Genomic DNA, 23,865 nt, shown 5'->3' with positions numbered 1-23,865 from the left:
ATAATAATAGTAGTAGTCAGACACAACAAACCATCCCATTCACTTGGTAGTAGTACCCATCACAGGTGGAAAAAATCCCATAAAAGAGAAAAAGTTTTATAATATAGTCAAAAACGCATTTCGTAAAGTAATTGTGAAACAGAATAATTTCTGTATCAGGTGCATCAGCTAAGTCAGCCAACATGTTAGTTAATTTCAGCTTAAATGACATATTGATTACATTTTGCTGAAACTGAAGTGTTGAAGCAGAAGGCAAAAACAGCCCCATTGCATACATACATACTTCTGAGTACATAATTGTTCACTTTCAAAGCTGCTCAAATAAAGGTTTGACTCTATTTAGAAAGGAATTGAAAGTTTCTGCCATTAGCATTGAACCAATAGTTAATGCTTAATTTGGAGAGGGACCTGTGATGTCCCATGCAACCACTGCTCACTTATTAATGTACTCTGGAGAAATTCAATCAGATTTTTATTAATATTAACCTTGAAACTTAACTTCTCATTCAGCTGACTAGTTGTCATGGTGGCAGAAAACTTGGGTTGTGTTTAATTTAAATCTGTTAGCTGTGCACATCAGTAAACCATTGTTTTGCGGACGGCATTAATCATACATTTAATGGAGCATATGTTTTTCTAGGTGTGCTCACACTGAACATTTTCTTTCTTTTTATCTGTGCTGCTCTGCTCTCAAATTGTTAACTTGTTCATACAAGTGCTGCATGATCAGCCACACAACTGTAATTTTCTAGAGCAGTTTGCATTAAATTGCAAAGTTTACTGAATAAGTGATAACATTAAGAGTTGAATGTTACCCTTTTTTTCATATACAGTCGATTCCGGTTATTTGGCACACATTGGGACTAGTGCATTTTGGCCCGATTAAGCGGCTGCCCCAATTATTCGAAGTTTCACGTAAATAGTTAAAAATACAATGTACTCCCCCCCCCTTTACAATTGGTTCACTGTTCAATCAAATCACGTTATGATGGAGTCACCATTGTCAAGTATCATTCACTATACGATGTGTAATAAGCGCCGGTCATTGTGATCACGTTTGTGAAGTGAATTTTAATTCTATTAAACAGCGATTCTAATTAGCGAAAATAGGAGGAATATTATCCATAGGCTATAAAAGTAAAGATATATTAAGTACAAATTTACCCTTTATTACCTTACCAATTAAAAAATTAAATGATACGTGAAATTCGGAAGAATATACGTGATAATCGGAATAATTAATACGTACTGTAATATGTACATACTAACTAAACGAGTTGACATTTCTATTCAGTGTCATTTGTGGGTGGGGGTTAATATTTAAAACAGTAAAAAGATAAGCAATCAATAACAAAGAACACAAATTGCAAGTAACACGATACGCGCAAGTGAGAACGGAATAACAAATCACGAAGCTTTAAAAATAGGAATGAAGAGAAGAGCCTGAAAATTATTTTTTTTTATATGATTGAAGATTCCATAGAAGTGTAAACACATTTCACAATAATAACCCACAGAATTCCAGCTGTTGGTATTATCGCAAATTCAATAAGATCAAGTTTACTATCAGTTTATGATAGATTTCACTAACACAAAAGCAATAAACAGGTGACTGCTAATTGTTTTTATTGTTTTATGGTTGTGACCTCCAGAAATTCGACCGAACTACGTGGTACGGTTGGGGACAATCGTAGGGTAATCTTCAGTGCTGCGGTCTTCTGCCCCGATTAAACGGCATTTTGTCCCAATTAAGAGAAGTAAATCCTGGCTATTTTCTCGATTGGGTTCTGTTGTTTTTTTAAGATTTTCCCCAAATAAACGGCCGCCCCCGATTAACCGGTGGCCCAAATAACCAGAATTCACTGTATCTTTAAAGCCAAATGATATTGTTGATGCAGCACCAGCTTGCATTCTTAATATTTTCAGATTGTAAAGCATCACATTTTACAGTTTTATGCATATGTGCAAACTGCCCCTGAACAAAATTTCTGGATGTACCACTGATTTTCACAGCTAGCAATTAAAACTGCTTTACCTATAAAAGCCTTGGTTGCATTATTTACCGGTCAACTGCTTTATAACAGTTTTTTCCTTTACTACAAATTCAAGGTATTGTTTTACTAGAAGAAGACATCTTTCAGTGAAAGAAAGGATTTGGAAAATCACCTCTGATATGTCACGTTATTTGGCCTCTGTGTTTTCTGGGGGATCTAAATTTTTTCTTAATTGGATTGTAAATTATGCTGTATTGGCATTATCTAAGGTATTATTCAAAATTTTAGGTACATATTGTTTTGAAGCTCTACCTTTCTTTTTCACAAAACTCTTAATTTATCCCCCCCCCTTCCTTCTCTTTGTTGTTTCTTTTTTTTAACTATTGTTATGTTAGCTTTTGGTATATTTGCCTTATCCATTTTGCTATCATTTTAATTTGCACATGTAACTTAATTTACATTTTCTACACACACACACCATTATAACATCCTGTATGGTTGGTCTTGACCAATTTCTCATTACCCTAATGTTATTTTACATTCAGTATAACGTCACTGAAAATGAAAGGATTTCTCTATAACGACCATAAATTTCTACCTCTTAATTTTAATTTTTACTTTTTTATTACAATATTTGTGTTTAAAAATGACAGAACACTTCAAATATTTGAAGTAATTGACAAACTTGCAGCCTGACAGAAAGAAATCACATGTTAAGATTTCCCATGCTCTTTCTTGCAGTGTGGTAATGAAACGAACATTGGCTAGAAGTTAATTTCATTAGTCATAGTGTATATTTATTGGTATGGCTCCAAGAAAGCAGATAGCTTTGCCAATTGCAGATAAAATTAGGATTTTGCAAGATGTAGTTAATGGTGTGCATTCTAAGACTTAACATCGCCAAACAGCTTGGCATTCCTAACAGTACTTTGCTCACTATTCTAAAAGATCGGAAGAAGATTGAAAGTTCAGAGAAATCTGCTGCACTGGGTAGGATTTGAGTACGAAAGCCGAAGTATCTAGATCTTGAAAAGGTACTTTTGGAATGGCTAAGGCTGAATCATTTCTGCATCAAATAGATACTGAAGAATTTAAAAGTCAGATGGATGGTTCCAGAAATTTAAGACTCCATGGCCTGTGTTTCAAAAAAAGTGTGTTGTGGCAAAAGTGCAGCTGTGGGCATTGACACTACAAAGGAATGGAAGGAAAATCATTTAAAGAATGTTTTGCTGATATACGATCAAAATGACATCTTCAATGCTGATGAAACAGGACTTTTTTTTTTTTTTTTTTTTTAACTGCTACTGGATAAAATACTTGCATTTAAAGGCAAGAAATATAGTTGCGGAAAATTATTATTATTATTCTTAGCCATATCGTGCAAGGAAGCCTGAGGCTTATGCTGCACCAGGCAAAAAAAAAAAAAAAAATTCTGAATTAACCTGAGAGAGAGAGAGAGAGAGAAGTAGAAGGGAATCACCAAGAAAGAGAAGAATGATGATATCCAGCTCAGGACCCTGGGTGTGCCAAGCCCATACTCACCAGATGTGAGCCTCTGGGGGTAAAGAGGCCAAATGATGGATCACCATTCTCCTAGCAGCAAACATGTCTGGCACAGAGAAGCTTCCTCTTTTAATCATTAGGAAAGCTCAGAAGCCTCAATGCTTTAAAGCATAGATTTCCAAAGTGGGTGGTACCCCCCCCCCCAGTGGGCACTGAAGCCTTCTGGGGGGGGGGGCAATAGTGGGTTCAGAAGCAATTGGGGAGTGTTCAGGCGGCCTAGGGGTCGGTGGCTCCTTATCCGTATTTTTATCTCCTCAGGGTCCAGTGGACCCAGTTCAAAGGTCAACTAATAAATTCTATAATTTTTACTCTATGGGCACAGCTGAAATTCGCTATAGGTGAAGCCAGAACTGTTTTCTTCGATTTTCCCACTTCAATTTTCAAAACCTTCTATTGAATTTCACGCAGATGACAAAAATGTGGCATCAAGTGTGTATTTTTTTAGGCCTTTTTCTATTATTTTTCTAAACCCATCCTAATTAGCCTAGGGCCTTTGAAACGCGGCAACGTGAGCTACTGTGAGTTGACATAAGAAGCAATAAAGCGAAACAGTAGCAACAACTGTTTTTGAAAGGCGTACATTTTTGCTGTTTAGGAATAAGTTTCATTACAATCATCAGTCGAAAGTGTGATAGATAATTGGAGTCATACAAAGTGTAAATTAAATCTTGTGAATATTGTTGCAAATTTTATTACTTCGTTATGTCTGAATCTAAGAAGAAATGTCGACAGTACAGTATTGAGTATTTGAAATACGGCTTTATTCAGTCTCCTACGAACCAATTATTACCTATGTGCTTGATTTGCCAAAAAAGTATTTTAAAATGAAGCAATGAAGCCTTCTAGGCTACAAGAGCATTTGACTAAAATGCATGCTGACGAAAAGGATAAAGATTTGTCCTATTTTCAAGTACTAGAAGAAAAATATTTTAAACGTCCAACTATATCAAAACTTTTTGCATCGTCCACTAAACAAGATAATGACAGATTACAAGCTTCTTATAATATTTAATTATTAATCGCAAAAGCGGGAAAACCACACACAGTTGGTGAGGAATTAATCTTGCCGGCAGTAAAAGAAGTAATAAACACTGTGCTTCATAGGCCAGCGTCAGATATCATCAGGAAAATTCCTTTGAGCAATAATTCAGTGCAAAGAAGAATCGATGAAATGGCTGAAGACTTTGAAAAATCATTGTGCGATTATTTGAAGACATGCCAATTTTCCATTCAACTCAATGAATCAGCTCTCCCAAATAATGACACACTACTCTTATCCTACGTACGATTCATAAAAGAAGAAAAAGTTTGTCAAGAATTATTATTTGCTAAAAATTTGGAAGTGGATACAAAAGGAGAATCTATATTTAATACCATGAATAAGTTTTTTCAAGAGAAAGACATTCCTATTCGTAATATTTTGTCTGCTGCTACTGATGGTGCTCCAGCAATGACAGTGCGCCACAAGGGTTTCATAGCGCATTTGAAACAAGCAGTACCAAATGTGCTCGCTATACATTGTGTTCTTCATCGTCAACATTTGGTTGTGAAGAATTTAAGTGAACGCCTGCATACATTGCTCCATTACATTATTAGAGCAGTCAACAAGATTAGAAGCAATTCATTGAGTGATAGATCATTTGCTGCTTCACACAGAAGTTCGTTGGCTTTCAAAAGGTATTTGTCTGAATCGATTTTACAATTTGTTTGATTCAGTACTAGAATTCCTAGAAAACAGAGATGACGGATTGCGGGCCAACCTGATTACATCCAAAAATGACATTGCTTATTTGACAGACCTCTATAAAATATTTAATGAAGTCAATCTACAATTACAAGGTGATGAATGGAATTTAATTAAAACAAAAAACGTTATTGCCGCTTTTGTGGGGAAACTTCTTCTGTTCAAGAGGAATCTAGGCCAAGGGTAATATAGCCACTTTTCAAATTTATCAGCAGTGTCTCTCAAAAAGGAAGATTTACTTACATACTGCCAACACTTGGAGGTTCTCCATGCTGATTTCAATGAGCGATTCCAGGATATTCTAAACATGAATATACCAAATTGGGTTCTAGATCTTTTCTCACATGTAAACACAGCAGGATTATCAAATTTAGAAGAGGAACTTATAGAACTCACAACAAATGAAGAACTAAAAATAAAATTCAAAAGTGGATACCAAGAGTTCTGGCTTCAGAAATCAATACCGACACTGTACCCTGGATTATGGGAAATAGTGCAGAAATTTTTAATTGCATTTCCATCTTCTTATTTGGCCGAGCATGGGTTTAGTGCTGTAGCGAATTTACTATCTAAGAAAAGGAACCGATTGCATATAACTGAGCGTGGCGATTTACGACTGTTTTTAACGAAAGTTGAACTCGATATTAACAAACTTTTAAAAATGCATCAGGCTCATCCTTCACATTAATTTGTTATTTTTTCTTTGTATTTTTACTTTGTAAGTTCGAAATAAACAATTTTATAATACATTTGATGGTGTTTTAATTATTACAATAAGATTCTTACTAATGTAATACAATCTCTTAATATGTATTCTGAATTTTCATATTTAAACCATTGTATGAAACTGTGCATAATTTTATTCGAGCATACACTTACAATCTTTACATATGGGCTATGTTTCATCAAAATCGGAATAGCAATAACTGTGTCAAGATGAAGCACATATTGGCCACTACTTTTTCAATAATTTAATAGCATAAGCAGTAATGTATCATTAGTTGCTATTTACGTCGAAAATATCAAACGGCTTGAACGCGGAAAACTGTTATAATGGGGGGTGTTACAAAATTTATGTCTTGCAAAGTGGGCGGTGGCCTGAAAAAAGTTTGGGAACCTATGCTTTAAGGCTTGAAGATAAAATTTTGCTGTTTGTGGATAACTGCACCCCTCGTTATCAAGTAAACTACCCAAGTGTAATCACTGTCAAGTGCCTACCACCAAACATGACATCAGTTCTTCGGCCACTTGATCAAAGTGTAATCCATTTTTTAAGAAAAACTACTGAAGAATGCTATTAAACAGAATTGTGCTATGTCTTGAAAGCAAAATTCAGTGTGAAGTTGACATCCTGCAGGCAATGTATTTGTGTTTCAGCATGGGATGAAGTTGATGAAAAAGTGATCGGCAACTGCTTCAAACATGCTGGATTTACTGCCTTGAATGATGCGATGTGTGAAGTTTCACATGTTTCTTCCTCTAGTAAATGCAAAGAACAGTGATAATAGGGAAGAAATATTTGAGCATGTGTATCATCACATAAACTTAAAGGAAAACGTATGTGGCACCTCCATAGCCAGGTGGGAAGGAGCAGCAGTGCATAACACACGCTTCTTGATTAGACCGGGGTTTGAGCCCGTCACCACCAAATACGGAGGATGCGGAAAGGTCAGGGAATGACCACCGCATATCCCGGAGCAATATGGCCTTAGTTGCTAATGCTCCTAAAAACCAAATAACAAACAAACAACAGGAAAATATAAGCTTCAAAGATTATGCAGAAGTGGATCTGGATAATGTTTCAGGTTATGACAAATGAAAAGGAATTCATTGCAGACAATAGAATCTTGCAAAATTTGCAGTGATGAAGATGAAGAAGTTTCAGTGAAATATGCTCAACATGGATTAGAACTTGTTTTTTTTTTCGAGCACAGCCTAACTGTGAAAGTGAAATAACTGCTATCGCACACCTTCCTAATTCTCTTTTGAAACATGCTCTACCATTGAAACTGTGTTTTGACAGATTATTTTAAGGTAGGAAACAATTCCCTTGTTAGGTCTTGATAAGTTTTTTTTTTTTTTTTTTTTTTTTATGAAAGCACAAACACGAGAGGTATTAGAACCTATAGTACTTGGTACCGTGCTTGGGTTGGAGGTTGATAAGATGAAAGAAGATATTTGTTGACATTGGACTTGAACTTCTGTAGAATGTAATTTTCAGAAAATACATATGAAGGAAGGTTGTTGATTCCATAATCAAGAAGCCTGAGAGAGGTTTTGGGGGCACCACCCCAGATGGGGGAACAATATTCCATGGCAGGGCGGATTTGCGATTTATAGAGTGAACAGCTGTTTGCAAGAAAAGTAATGCAGAGAGCGAAAAAGAAAACCATGTTTTTTAGATGCAGAGGAAGCAATATTTGTAATGTGCTTGTGCCAAGAGAGATTAGAAGTCAGGGTAATCCCCAAAAGAGATATATCATTTTGCCTAGAAATCGGAGTGTCACTAAAGATAAGCATAGGAGCAGAAGAATCCTTTTTGCGAGATATAAGACAAGACTGAGTTTTAGAAGGATTGAAATCAACTAAGTTGTCTTTGCTCCACTGGAGAATTACCAGAAGATCGGCATTTAAGGAATTGGTAGCAGATTTTTGAGAAGTTGAAGCTGATTGAGCAGGGCAAGGTTTCCCAAAATGGAAAGCGGAATGCAATGTGCTATAATCGGCAAAACTATGGATAGGATTTGCAGTCAATGGAAGAAGGTCATTAATATACAAGAGGAAAAGAGTGGGGGAAAGAACTGAACCTTGGGGGACACCAGCATTAGTGGAGAAGTTAGAAGACAGAGAGCCATCTACCATCACCCTCAGTGAGCAATCAGAGAGAAAACTGGATAACCAATTACAAAAAACAGTTGGGAAACCATAAGATGGAATGATGGAGGTTGTTTAGAAGAGTTTTATGCCAAACACGATCAAAAGCCTTTGAGATGCCAAGGGCAACTGCTTGTGTTTCACCAAACTTTTCCATTGAATTAGTCCATAAATGTATAACATAAGCCAGAATATCACCACTGACAGAACCCATACTGGCGATCGTTGATCAGACAGAAGGTTTCTAGGTAGTTTAAGACCTGGCAGTTAATTGATTTCTCCATTACTTTAGAAAGAGTAGAAGTAATTGCAATGGGACGATAATTGTCACCCTTTTTAGGAACTGGCTGGATATGAGCAAATTTCTAAGTAGAAGGAAAAACACCTTTGGAATAAGAAAGTGAAAACAGGTGGCAAAGAATAGGAGTAAGTTCAGGAGCATAGGTTTTGAGAACAAGTGGAGAAATACCATCGGGACCTGGAGTTTTCTTAGCATCAAAATCCTTCTGACATCCTTTTGACGGAAGACCACAGGAGGCATTGAATGGAAAATGTTGGGAATGGTGGGAGATGTTTTACCAAGATCATGAACACATGAGTTGGAAGAAAAATGGGATGCTAGCAAGTCAGCTTTATCCTTGGCTGAAGTGACAACAGAACCATCTGGTTTGGACAGAGGTGGGAGCAGAGATGGGCAAAAGTTGCGGCCAATAGCTTTGGCAAGAGACCAGAATGGTCGGATACCATTAGGGCAAGAAGCAAGTTTTCTACTCTTAGCCTGTTCAAACTCTAGTTTGGACTGATTAATAACTGCTTTACAATTATTGCGAGCTTTGGTGTAGGCAGAAAATGAAACTGAAGAATTAGAAACAAGCCAATTACGATATGCAACATTCTTCTCTTGAACAGCCGTAGCACATTTATTGGAAAACCAAGGTTTAGATAAAGGACGAGATTTTAAAGTGGAGTGTGGGATAAAGGATTCCATTCCTGCAAGAATAAGTTGGCTGACACGATCTGAGCAAACATTGACATCAGAAGTTTAACAGTAATCCGACCAAGGAAATGAAGAAAAGAAATCTCGTAGGTCATCCCATTTTGCTTTCTTGTAATGCCAAACAATACGAGGTTGGGAATAGCCATGAGATAAAGGCTCCATTGGAGAAGAGACAATCACCAAGTTGTGATCTGAGGAGCCTAAAGGACCACTCACTTTGACTGTGTACTTTAGAAGGGTTGTTTGTGAGAAAAAGATGAAGTGTGTTGGCTGTATGGTTAGGATTGTCCAGTATTCTTGTAGGTAAATGAACAATCAGTGCAAGGTCATTAGTAATTGCAAAAGCCTCAGCATCTCGACCAGCTGGGTCGGTGTGACTAGAAAATGGAAGCCAGCCGGAGTTGTGAACATTAAAATCACCAAGGAAAATTGCCTCACTGTTAGGAAAGTTGGACTGGAGAAAGTCAAGTTGCAAAGAGAGGAAGTCAAAGAGCTCCAAGTGATTAGTGGAGTTGGGAGAACAGTAGCGACAACAGATGAATTTGACACAATGAGGTAGAGAGATTTTAATCCAGAGAAGGTCGCAAAGAGGAGGTTCCAAATTACCAAGTCTCTGACAGGGAATATCGGAACAGACATAATGTAGCCTATGTTGCAAAATTTACAATTTAATTGCAACCTTACTGCACTGTACAATCAATGTAAAATTTATGATCCTAATTTGTTTGATTGTAAATTTTAACATATAATACCGTAAGTGTTAATAAAAAAAATTAATTTTATTAACAAGTATGGTGGTAATATGTTAAAATGATATTTTGTTTTCAAACATAGATCAAAGATATTTGAATTATAATTAATGATATACCCTAATGATCTTTATACATAAAGTTAATTGAATGTGTTTTGATTTTATTTTCTAGAGTGCTTGATGCGAATATCAATCCTCGGGGCCTGTTGCAGGCTGTTCGATCTTTTTTGCACTTTTCTCAGCTCTGTGCTTGGTTAAGTTTGACTGGAGGCAAATCTCCACAAAATATTCATTACAGGTTAGTATATGGCATAATTAATTATTGTAATTCATTCAACTATGCAAGTTTTCTGTATTCTAAAATTTGTATGATAAATATATTTAGATTTGTGAAAAATATATTTATATATGTGCAAGAAGAAAAAAAAAGGTAATTTAGAGCAGTGGTTCCCAACCTTTTATCACTTGAGTCATACTTTTAATAAAAGATGCTATATTCAGAGCACATTAAAGTGTGATTGCCATTGAACTTAGTGAGATCTCTCTCATCTTGTTGCATATCAAAGTGTAGCTTTTTTAAAGTCTGAAGCTTTAAATTCATGAGGAAATGTGAAACATCTAAACACTGAAATGTTTTTTATGCCATTATAAGGAAGCTGGAAACATTTGTAATAAATATTATAAATGATTCTTATTATTAGTGTTAACCCAGCAGTAACATTCACATAGCCGGGTGGGTAAAGTGCCTACCTAGCAACCCAAAGGTCGCAGGTTCGATTCCCGCCTCGGGCTTGGATCAAAGCACTGCAAAAACCTTGGGAGGTGCATTATGGCCACAGAAGCCTATGCGCCAACAACTACAAAAAAAAAAAAAAAAAAAAAGTAACATTCATAGTGGCAGCATGCCTGACAGTCCTGCCTTCCCCCCTCTGTAAAATAAAGTTTATTTTTAAAATTTTGTTTGCAATATACCCATGCTTCAACCTTTTCCTAATGATATGAAATATATGTTTTTTAATGAAAATCTTTAAATTCAAAAATGTGTTTTTACACATCCAAAAAGAAGAAAATTGTTAATTCTGCTAGACAGAAAAAAAAAAAAAAAAAAAAAAAAATAATAAAAAAATACCTATTGTAAACATAAACATTAAACTATTAGTCACTTCCATTTTCATGTTTAGAAAACAGTTAAAATGCTAAAATTCAAATTGACACATTTATATGTATTAACTACAGCGTGCCAATGGGGGATCATATTAACACAAAGGCCACAGATTATGGGAAATTGGCTGTGGTTGAACATTTTTGGGAGGAGAACCACTACATTTCATCTGGTGATGTCATCATAGTTGATCGTTCACACGGATATTGGAACCACAAATGGCTCAAGAGTTTGCGGATTTGCTCTTCCGAGCAAAACACCATTAAAAGAGACGGGAATCCGTATTCATTCCCTCTTTGAAACCATAATTCTTGGATGGGATGAATGGTTCCGCCTGGCACGCTCCTGAGTTATTTCTGTGCACGTGTGGAGGATACTGCCCATACTCCTACGATAACACGTGCTGCGAGCTGTGTCCTGCAGGTATTTAAGGATGTACCATTACAAGTTAAGTCTTACTGTTCATAAAGGAGGTGGTTGCCTCTGAAAGCTGTGGTTGTTTTTATTGCTTTTATTCCATAATAGTGTAATTGCTATTCTTTATATTTTATTGCTTTTATTGTGCAATCAGTGTATTTTATTTTAACATTTTAATGTTAAAAATTTTGTTTAGTAAACCATAAAAATATGATTTAGTTATAAACTGTACAGCTAAAGTTTTGGTTATATGGTTGGTGTATTACATTGCAGTTATGAATTAGAACTTACCCAACCTCAGAAGCCTATTTGAAGAATTGCCAATTTCACTTGTAACTCTGCATAAACAATAATCCTGCACGTTACTTACAAAACTACCTAAACAAAATCTGGTATGTTTAGACTAGATAAGGAAAATGCTGTTAATCTCGAAGAGGTGAATAATACTATCAGATATTTTTCAGCTGTGCTTGTAAAGTACTTCACTGCCAGGTTAAATTAAAACAAATACATTATATATTTTGTACTTTAACATGTTCACTGCTGTTTCGATCTATGATCTTAATGGACTGAATTCAAAAATTATGTGATCAAGTCAGTCTGGATTGGAGAGGGCAGAGACATTTTTGCGCTTTCTTTGAACTATGGCTGAATTAGTCAGTTGCTGGCAAAGGTAGCTTGACAAAAATATCCAGTTTTTTCTTCTGTCAGATGAGAAGAAAATGATTCTTAAAGTCAGGTGGTTTTTCATCCACATGGATTAAAAACTCCTTCACAAACCAGCAGTGAACAGGTTAATATAATTTTGTGCATATATTAATCATGTAATCATTTCACACAGGTTCCCCAGAGTTAACTGTTTCTTAAATATAATGTAACTGCATACATTTTTATATGATTTTAGAATATCAGTTAGCATTAGTACAGGCATGTAATGCAAGAAAGCAAGCTTGTACAAGCAAAAAATTTTAACAAAGTTTGTACAAGTGGGGAAAAAAAAAAAAAAAAAAAAAAAAAAACAACCTCTTCCCATTCACTCCAAAAAGTTTATTCAGTTCTTCCTCTAATTTATTTAAGCTATCAACTTTCACATCGACCAATGAAAGTTTGTATCAATCAATCAACTGCTCGCTAAAGGCAAATTTCTGCACATCTATTCAACAACTGTCTTTCCTCAATTGAATTTATGCCCCCTCAGGTACACGATCTGAAAAAGAGGAAGAATTCCATCAGCATTGAGCATGCTCAAACGATTCAAGGCCTTATACACCTAAATTAGATCACCTTGCAGATGCCAAGTTTCCAGACATTGCAATTTGCAGAACTGAAGTCGTTCTTAGAGAAACCCTTCACTTCCCTCACCAATCTCATTGCCCTTCTCTGTACTTGTTCCAGTAGCTCTACATCCTTCCCAAATGAGGCTTCCAGACCTGTATGCAGTACTCAAGGAGTGGCCTTACCATTCCCTTATACAAGGGGATAATCACCTCCTTATTCCTACTAGCAAAATTCCTGCATATCATTGACAAGACCCAATGACGTGCTCAGGCAGCCTGTCTGCACTGCTCAGAAAATTTCATATCCGACAGCACAAATCCCTCCATGGTTCTTTTCATTCTCAACTACCCCGAGCGTAGTACCAAACAGTTGGTAGGTTACTCTGAGGTTATTGCTACCCATATGCATTACTTTGCATTTGTCAATGTTAAACTTCAGTTGCCATTTCTCAGCCCATCTGCCCAACTTTACTAGAACCTGTTGCATACTGTCATTAACAACCCTATCAACATTTGTATCATCTGCAAACTTGGTTATTAAGCCTCATATACCTTCATCAATATCATTTATATTTATACAAAACAACAATGGGCCCAACACCAAACCGTGGGGGACTTCACTAATAACATTAGCCGGGTGGGTAAAGTGCCTACTTGGCAACCCAAAGGCCGCCGGTTCAAATTCCGCCTTGGGCTTGGATCAGAGCAGAAAATGCAAAAACTTTGGGAGGTGCAATATGGCCATAGAAGCCGATGCACCAACAACTAACAAAAAAAAAAAAAAAAAAAACAAACAACATTAGTCCACGAAGAGCAGTGGCCAATTGATTACCACTCTGTCTTCTTCCACTCAACTTGCCCTTAATGCCATACTGCTCCAATATGTACAGCAGTCTTCCATGTGCAACAGTATCAAAAGCCTTCCTGAAATCCAAATATATGATATCAAAATTACTTTTTGCATCCCTTTCTTTTGTGACTGTATCAAAGCAAATTGGTCAGACAAGTCTCCGCCAAGCAAAAACCCTTCCCTTTACCTTTGATGATAGTTACATCTTTAAATAAATCCCATATAAGTACACTGTGATCACTGCCACCAAGTGATTCCTTTATCTGCAATTCTTGATATATGAATAATCACCTCTGATAATCAGATCAAGAGTATTACTCCCTTTGGTTGCCTCTTGAACATGCTACTGTAGAAAACGATCGTTCCATATATATCCACAAAAGTCTGGCTGGTTTGCAGGTGACCAAACTCTCCAAACTCAAATTCTGCATTTCTTACCTCGGAGTGACACTACCTCTCTCATATCCCAATAATATCTGACTTTGATGTCTTCACCAGCACTTAAAATTCTTCAGTTTTATTTACTAAACTCCTAGCATTGGTGTACATGCAAGTATACATGCACCTGTTCTTACTTGTAGTTGTCCTAATACAGCCCATGTATTTACTTGTTCCATGATGAATCCCAGCAGTTCTTGAAATCCACAGGAACATGCTTTCCAGGCTGCTGCTCATCCCAATAGAAGCAGTTCAAGAATCATTTTCCCTTCTGCCTGCAGCTGCTACTAATCTATTAGTCTATGAATCTCTCCAAGCTAGTAGTTTTCTGAACCACCTGGCATTGCCTCAGTAGTGTCAGCAAATATTCTTGCATCCTTTCTATTTAGTCTTTACTGTTAACAAGCACAGACCACGCTGAGTAAAATTCTACACCACGAGCCTTGCACAATCTCTCCAGGGCTGAATCGATTGACAAGGCTCACATCATATACTCCCTCCTATTGTGTCTGGGCAGGATTGCAGGCACCTTCAAATTTAATCCTCACTTGCAATTTTTTAAGAAAATTGATCTGTGCTTAGTATGAGCATTAGTTGAGGCATATGATGCAAAAAAAATATATAATAATAATAAACAAAAAATAAAAAATAAAAAATCTTTCCATTTCATCCATCCGGTCACTCCAAATGGTTGTCTAGTTCAGCCTTAAATTTATTTAAGCTATTAACTTCCACAACAACAGATGGAAGTCTGTTCCAGCAATCAGCTACCTGTTGGGTAAAGGCAAACTTCCTCACATCTATTCTACAACTGTCTTTCTTCAGTTTGAATCTATGTCCCCTCAGGATTTTAATCTGAGCAAGTGGAAGTATCCCATCAGCATTGAGCCTGCTGAAACCATTCAAGGCCTTGTACTCCTCAATCAGATCACCTCGCAGGTGCCTAGTCTCCAGATGCTGCAGCTTACAGAATTTAAGCCTCTCCTGGCAAGAGAATCCCTTTGTTCCTCTCACCAATTTTGTTGCCATTCTCTGTACTCTTTCTAGCAACTCTACATCCTTCCTAAAATGAGGCCTCCAGACCTCTAAGCAGTACTCAAGGTGTGGCCTGACTATTACCTTATACGAAGGTATAATCACCTCCTTGTCTCTGCTAGCAAAATTCCTATACATCATTGACAAAACTCCACGACGTGCTCTGGCAGCCCGTCTGCACTGATCAGAGAACTTCATATCCGACTGTGAAATTACTCCCAGGTCTTTTTCATTCTCCATCTCTTTTTCTTTCTCTCTTTTTCATTTCACCCTTTTTCATTCTTCACCTCCCTGCTTTAGCATTAGCATTAGTAGAGGCATTTGATGCAAGAAAGCAAGCTTATGCAGCATCAGCCAAAAAAAAAAAAAAAAAAACCCACTTCCACTTCATCCCTCTGTTCATTCAAAATACCTGTCCAGCTGAGCCTTAAACTTATTTAGGCTATCAACCTCCACCACAAGGGATGGAAGTCTGTTCCACCAACCAACCACCCGCTGGCTAAAGGCAAATTTCCGCACGTCTATCCTACATCTGTCTTTCCTCAATTTGAATTTATGCCCTCTCAGGTGATTTTTCTGAGCTAGAGGAAGAATCCCATCAGCATTGAGCATGCTTAAACCATTCAAGGCTTTATACACCTCTATCAGATCACCTCGCTGGTGCCTAGTCTCCAGACACTGTAATTTGCAAAACTTAAGCCTTTCTTCGTAAGAGCATCCCTTTGTTCCATTCACTAATCTTGTTGCCCTTCTCTGTACTCGTTCCAGCAGCTCTACATCCTTCTTGAAATGAGGCCTCCAGACCTGTATACAGTACTCTAGGTGTGGCCTGACCATCGCCTTATACAATGGAATAATCACCTCCTTATCCCTGCTGGAAAAATTCCTGTATATCATTGACAATACTCCATGAGCTACTCTTGCAGCCCATCTGCACTGCTCAGAGAACTTCATATCTGCCTGCACAACCACCCCCAAGTCCCTTTCATTCTCTACCACTGTCAGTGTTGTACCACAGAGTTGATACGTGGCTCTGGGGTTGCTGTTTCCCATGTGTAGTACTTTACATTTGTCAATGTTAAACTTCATTTGCCACCTCTCAGCCCATCTGCTCAACCTTTCCAGATCCTGTTGCAGCAGCATAGTGTCAGTAGTGTCCTTGACAACCCTGCCAACCTTTGTATCGTCTGCAAACTTGGACATTAAGCCCGATATACCATCATCAATATCATTTATAAATACAGAAAACAATAATGGACCCAACACTGAGCCCTGAGGGACTCCACTAATAACATCAGTCCACGATGAACAGTGTCCATTGATTACCACTCTCTGTCTTCTCCCCCTCAACCACCCCTTTATCCATAGCAGCAATTTGCCTCCAATGCCACACTGCTCCAATTTGTGTAGCAGTCTTCCATGTGCAACAGTATCAAAAGCCTTTCTAAGATCCAAGTATATAATATCAAAGTTATTCCCTGCATCCAGTTCTTTTGTGACTGCATCATAGTATCCAATCAAGTTGGTTAGGCAAGACTTCCCCTTAACAAAATCATGCTGTGTCTGAGCTATAACTGAAGTCTTGTCTAAATGATCCTGCAGTGCTTCTTTAACCAGTGCCTCCATTAATTTTCCTGGAACAGAAGTTAAGCTCACAGGTCTATAATTACTTGTGTCAGCCTTTGATCCTCCTTTGTGAATTGGGGTCACATTTGCACATTTCCAGTCTATGGGTACCTCCCCTGAGTCCAAGGAAGCTCTCATAATTATGGCTAAGGGTTTGCTTACTTCCTTTGCTGCCTCCTTTAATATAACTGCATAGATCCCATCCACCCCGGGTGCCTTTCTTGTGTTTATCTTCAACAGTTTCTCCTCCACTTTACTTCCAGTTATTTCAAGATTCTGTAGCTTGCTGCTAGAGTTGAATACACCTCTGGCATTCCCCTCGCTGAATAACTCCTCATGTGTGAATGTCGATGCAAAATATTCATTTAGTTTGTTAGCTACCTGAGCAGGATCATCAACACTTGACCCATCAATATCAAGTGGACCAATCTGATTCATCCCCTTTCTTCTAGAGTTTACATAAGTAAAGAACTCTTTGCTGTTTTTCTTTGCATCCCTTGCCAAGGATTTCTCGTAATCTGCCTTCGCCTGCCTAACCTCCTTTGTAACTTGGTTGCATATCAACTTGTATCTATCATAGGCTTCTGTGTCATGTGTTAATTTGTATGTATCCCATGCATTTTTCTTCTCTGCCATATGCCTCATTAGTTCATCTGACATCCATTTTGGCCTAAACCTTGAACAATATTTCTTAGTTGGTATGTAAAGCCTAGTAGCTTCCAAGATAAGTTCTTTGAATGCTTCCCATTTTGAATTTGCTGTTGGTAACATCATCAGTTGGTCCCACTGTATAGAATTTAAATACTGTCTCAGTCCATCGTAGTCGCCTTTACGGAAGCAATAACCCTTCCCTTTACCCCTAATGGTAGTTACCTCTTTGAGTAAATCCCACTTCAGCACACTGTGATCACTGCCACCTAGTGGTTCGTTTATCTGCAGATTCTTAATGCATGAAGAATCACTGCTGATAATCAAATCAAGAGTATTACTCCCTCTAGTTGCCTCCCGAACATGCTGATGTAGAAAACAATCATCCAATAAATCCACAAAAGCCCTGCTAGTGTGTGAGTAACCAGCCCCCAAAATCCAGTCAATATCTGGGAAATTAAAATCTCCCATTATAAGACACTCTGATTTACTGGCCCACTCTATTTCCCTGTACAGTTCCTTATTATACTCATCAGAGTCATTAGGCCTATAGCACACTCCTACTCTCAATTTTGATCTCCCAATGTTTGTCACACCAAACTGACTCCACACTGCACTGTCCAGCGATGTCGACTGGCTTCACTTCCTTGGTTTTTATGTGTTTCTTAACTAATAGCATAACACCTCCCCCCTTCCTATCCTGTCTATCCTTTCTGTAGACGTTGTACTCCCCAAATTGCAGTTCCGCATCCCTTATATCTGTGTGACACCACGTCTCTGATATCCCAACAGTATCTGCCTTCGATGTTTTGAGCAATACCTCAAATTCATCAAATTTATTTACTAAACTCCTAGCATTGGTGTACACGCAAGTATACCTGCACCTGTTTCTATTCTTAGCTACCCTAACACAACCCATGTGTTTACTTGTACCGCAATGGCTCCCAGCAGTCTCTGAAATACCATGCATCTTGTTTTTCAGGCTTCTGCTCATTCTAATAGAAGCAGTGCAAGAATCTCTTTCACCTCTGCCAGTGGCTACTGTCAATCTATTGGTCTTTGTCTCCCCCCAAGCTAGCAGTTTTCCGACCCACCTAACACTGCCTCGATAGCATCAGCAAATATTCTTGCACCCTTTCTATTTAAGTGTATCCCATCCCTGTAGAAGCAATCTCTCCTGTTAACAAGTACAGTCCAGGCTGAAAAAAATTCTACCCCTTGAGCCTTGCACAATCTTTCCAGGGCCGAATTGATCGACAAGGCTCTCATCATATACTCCCTCCTATCGTGTCTGGGCAGAATTGCAGACACTTTCAAATTTCAAATGCTTGTTAAGTAAGTCTGCAGATCTCCTACTCTTAATGTCATTATTATTATTATTAGCCATATGATGCAAGGAAGCATGAGGCTTATGCTTTCCCTAGTTACCCAGAGAGACAGACAGAGAGAAAGTTGTTGTTGTTAGGTTTTTAGGAGCATTAGCAACTAAGGCCATATTGCTCCGGGGATATGCGGTGGTCATTCCCTGACCTTTCCGCATCCTCCATATTTGGTGGTAACGGGCTCATACAGACAGACAGAGAGAGAGAGAGAGATAGAGAGATCACCAAGAAAGTGGATGATGATGATGATATCCAGCTCAGGATCCTGGGTTTGCCAAGCCCATACTCACCGGATGTGAGCCCTCTGAGGTTAGGTTCATTAGTGCCAACATGTACAAAAATATCACCTTTTGTGCTCTTAAAAGATGATATCTACTTTACAAAGTCATCATCTTTTGCCCCTACTCCACCTATCATTTTTTGACAATATATTTCCCATTTCCTTGACAGTTGAGTCAGGAAAATGGGACAATAACTAGCTCTTATGAGACCAGCACTTTCTGCCTTGTTTGTCTGATACACATGAGTGAGCTCTGGTGTTGAGTTTGGCCTCCATTTTAATTTCTTTGACGGTATTTACCCAACTCCCCAAACTCTCTTAATTAGATGCCCATAAGAATGCTGAATTGGCATCCAATTACTTGACAGTCTCCTCACCTAGCGCGCGCACACACACACACGCACACACGCACGCACACGCACACACACACACACACACACACGCACACACACACACACACACACACACACACTATGACATCCTCCTTGGCAGTAGCGTAGCTACCCTTTTTTGGTCCCAGAGGCATATTCAGGCCCCTACTTAATTAATGAAAATTTCAAAAACAGGAGACAGCCAAAGATGCCAGGCCCGGAGGTATTTGCCTTTCCTGCCTACATGGTAGCTACGCCACTGCTCCTTGGCTAGATTATGTCCTGTTCCATAAAGGTTTGCAAATATTTAACATTTTGCAGATTTTTTTTGGATTGTATTGCATTGAAGAATCGCCCCTTCGGTTCTTCTCTGAACCACAGCACTACACTACTTTGTGCCCATTGCTTTGCTGCTCTAGTCAGGGGCATGATTTCAGTTTAATTTCAATTTAATTGATTAACAATGAAAATAAGATTAATAAATTTAATTGGTTAATTGGCAGTAGAAGAGGAGCGATGCTGTTAGTTAAGGGGCTGTGTTAAGGTAACTAAGGTGTAGATGCATATATACTTGCATCTACATCAGTGCTAGGAGTGTAGTAAATAAATTTGATCAATTTGTGGTGCTGATGAAGACATCAAAGGCGGATATTGTTGGGATATCAGAGACGTGGTTTCACACATTTGAAGAATTGGAATTTGGGGAGTACAATGTGTTTAGAAAGGGAGGAGGGGTTATGCTGTTGGTTAAGAAACAAAATCTAAGGAAGTGCATCCAGTTGATATGGGTGGTCAGTGCAATGTTTAGTCACTCTGGTGTGGCATAAGCACTGGGAAAGCAAAATTGAGAGTGGGAGAGTATTATAGGCCTAATGGCTCTGATGAGTACAACAAATAACTGTACAGAGAAATAGTGGGCCAGCAAATCAGATTGTCTTATAATGGGGGATTTTGACTTCTCAGATATTGAATGGAACTTGTGGGTTGGTCAATTGCACACTAGCAAGACTTTTATGGATTTATTGGATGATTGTTTTCTACAACAGCATGTTTTTGAGAGGCAACCAGAGGGAGTAATACTCTTGATCTGATTTCAACAGTGATTATTCATGCTTTAAGAATTTACAGATTGTTGTTTGTTTGTTATTTGGTTTTTAGGAGCATTAGCAACTAAGGCCATATTGCTCGGGGGATATGCGGTGGTCATTCCCTGACCTTTCCGCATCCTCCGTATTTGGTGGTGACGGGCTCGAACCCCGGTCTAATCAAGAAGCGTGTGCTACGCACTGCAGCTCCTTCCCACCTGGCTACGGAGGCGCAATTTACAGATAAAGGAACCACTAGGTGGCAGTGATCACAGTGTACCGATGTGGGATTTACTTAAAGATGTAACTACCATCAGGAGTAAAGGGAAGGGTTTTTTTCTTTTGTAAATGTGACTGGTGGTCTCTGGCAGTTTTTAAATTCTAGACCAACTGATGATGTTACCAACAGCAAATTCTAAATTGGAAGCATTCAAGGAATTAATCTTGGAATCTACTAGTCTTTTTGTACCTGTTAAGAAATACTCTTCAAGGTGTAGGCTTAAATGAATGTCAGATGAACTATTGAGACTCGTGGCAGAGAAGAAAAATGCATGGGATGCATATAAATTATCAGGAGACACAGATGCCTATGGTAGATATAAGATAGTTTGTAATCAAAGTACAAAGTCTGTTAGGCAAGCAAAGGCAGATTACAGAAATGTCTGGCAAAGAAAAACAGTTAAGACTTCTTTCCTTTTGTAAACTCTGGAAGGAAGGGGATGAATCGGATTGGTCTACTTGATATCGAAAGTTCGATTGTTGTTGAACCTGCTGAGGTAGCTGACAAATTGTATGAGTATTTTGCATCTACATTCACACATGAGGAAGTGTGTAGGCAGATGGAGGCCAGAAGCTTATCAAACTCTGGCAGGTAGCTAAATGATTTTGTAATAACTGAGAGGAAAGTGGAGGAGAAATCATTGAAATTGAACTTAAGAAAGGCACTTGGGGTGAATGGGATCTATCCAGTAATATTAAAGGAAGCAAGCAAACCCTTAACTATAATTATGAAAGCTTCCTTTGACTCATGGGAGGTCCCCATGGACTGAAGATGTGCAAATGTGTCCAAAAATTCCAAAGGGGATCAAAGGGTGACACAGGTAATTACAGACCTGTTAGTTTAACTTCCGTTCCAAGGAAAATAATGGAGTCACTGGTTAAAGAAGCAATGCAGGATCATCTAGACAAGACTGCAGTTATAGTTTGGACACAGCATGGGTTTGTTGAGGGGAAGTCTTGTCTGACAAATTTTATTGAATACTATCATGTGGTCAGAGAGGAACTGGATGCAAAAAATAATTTTGATATCATATACTTGGATTTTAGGAAAGATTTTGGTACTTTTACACGAGTTGAAGTAGTATGGCTTCATCAAATTGAAGCAGTATGGCATTAAGGGCAATTTGCACTATGGATAAAAGGATGGTTGAGTGGGAGAAAACAGTGTGGTAATCAATGGACACTGCTCTTCATGGACTAATGTTATTAGTGGAGTCCCTCAGGATTCAGTGTTGGGTCTATTGTTGTTTTCTGTATTTATCAATGATATTGATGAAGGTATATCAGGCTTAATGTCTCCAGTTTACAGATGATACATAGGTTGGTAGCATTGTTAATGACAGTAAGGATGGTATGCTGCTGCAACAGGATCTTGAAAAGTTGAGCAGATGGACCTGACAGGTGGCAACTGAAATTTAACGTTGGCAAATGTAAAGTACTGCATATGGGTAGTAGTAACCCCAGAATAGCTTACCAACGGAGTGGTACTAAACTGAGAGTAGTGGTGATCGAAAACTATCTCGGGATAATTGGGAAATCGTATGAACTTTTTTGAGCAGTGCAGGTGGGCTGCAAGAGTAGCTCATGGTTTCTTGTCAATGATATACAGGAATTTTGCTAGCAGAGTTAAGGAGGTGATTGTCCCCTTGTATAAGTAAGGTCAGGCTACACCCTGAGTACTTCATACAGGTCTGGAGGCCTCATTTTAGGAAGGATGTACAGCTGCTGGAATGAGTACAGAGAATTGCAACAAAATTGGTGTGTAGAATAAAAGGTTGCTGTTACCAAGAAATGATTAAGTTCTACAAATTTCAAAACTTAAGAAAGGCTTAAGTTCTGCAAACTGCAGCCTCTGGAAACTAGGCATCTGCAAGGTGATCTAATTCAGGTGTATAAAGCCTTGAATGGTTTGAGCAAGCTCAATGCAGATGGGATTTTTTTCTCTTGCTCAGGTTACTCACCTGAGGTGAGGGACACAAGTTAAAATTGGGGAAAGACAGTTTTAGAATATATGTGCAGAAATTTGCCTGTAGCCAGCAGGTGTTGATTGCTGGAACAAACTTCCATCTGCCGTTATGAAAGTTGATAACTTAAATAAGGCAAAGCTGAACTAGACAAACATCTGGAGTGAATGGATGGGTGAAATGGGAAGGTTTTTTTTTAATTTTTTGCTGTTATAAGCTTGCTTTCTTTGCATCATATGCCTCTACTAATGCTAATACTTTACTAAGCTAACAGTTTCCTAATGCATTGCTACATATTACACTTTCTAGTTTTATGTTATACCTTACACTATCAACTTTGAGATATACGTTATGCAGCCATGAGCAGTAATACAGAAAGACAAATGATACTGAAACTGAAGAATAGCAATGGTGTACTTATAAACAGCAGAGAAGGCATAATTCAAATAGCAGAAGACTACTATAGAGAATTATACAAGGAGCAGGGGAATGATGCCAGCAGTGGGGAAGATGGATTGCAAAGTAGCAACACATATGACATACCCAATATTCTTCCTGATGAGGTAGAACATGCATTGAAGAAAATGAAGAATCAGAAAGCTCCGGGGGAAGATGAAGTTACTGTAGAGTTGTTAAAATTGGGAGGAAGAGACATAACACAAAAACTGGCAAGGCTCTTCACAAAGTGCATTAGAAAAGGTGTGACGCCTAAGCAGTGGAATAATGCAATCATAGTTTTGCTGCATAAGAAAGGAGATAAATTGGAAATTATAGACCAATTAGCTTGTTATCCCACATCTACAATTTGTTCACAAGGGTCATTACTAACAGATTAGAAAGAATACTTGATGAGAATCAACCGAAAGAGCAAGCTGGCTTTAGGACAGGATTCTCAACTATGGATCACCTTCACGTAATATCACAGCTAATGGAGAAAGCAAATGAATATAAAACACCATTATGCCTGGCATTTGTGGATTATGAAAAGGCATTTGACTCCATACAGCATAAGGCAATGTTTCAGGCACTGGAAAGACAAGGCATTGATACCCCATATATTATGATTTTGAAGAAAATATACGAGAGTGCTACCTCCTTTATTAGACTAGACAAAGACAGTAGGAAATT

The 23,865-nt window shown here is 38.2% G+C and overlaps 1 protein-coding gene across 1 annotated transcript in view; it reads left to right on the top strand.

Annotated features, from left to right (window-relative positions):
* Positions 1-23,865, top strand: part of atos (atos homolog atossa) — a 370,092-nt gene that overhangs the window by 200,705 nt on the left and 145,522 nt on the right. The window contains exon 4 of the mRNA XM_090369459.1: positions 10,096-10,221. Coding sequence (XP_090225585.1) covers positions 10,096-10,221 — 126 coding nt within the window. The remainder of the gene's footprint in view (positions 1-10,095; positions 10,222-23,865) is intronic.

The sequence above is a fragment of the Mastigoproctus giganteus genome, chromosome 3, assembly GCF_048544385.1.
Source record: "Mastigoproctus giganteus isolate SK-2022 chromosome 3, ASM4854438v1, whole genome shotgun sequence".
NCBI lineage: Eukaryota > Metazoa > Arthropoda > Arachnida > Uropygi > Thelyphonidae > Mastigoproctus > Mastigoproctus giganteus.
Note: the sequence above shows the minus strand (reverse complement) of the source record. Positions and strands in the feature narration are given on the sequence as shown.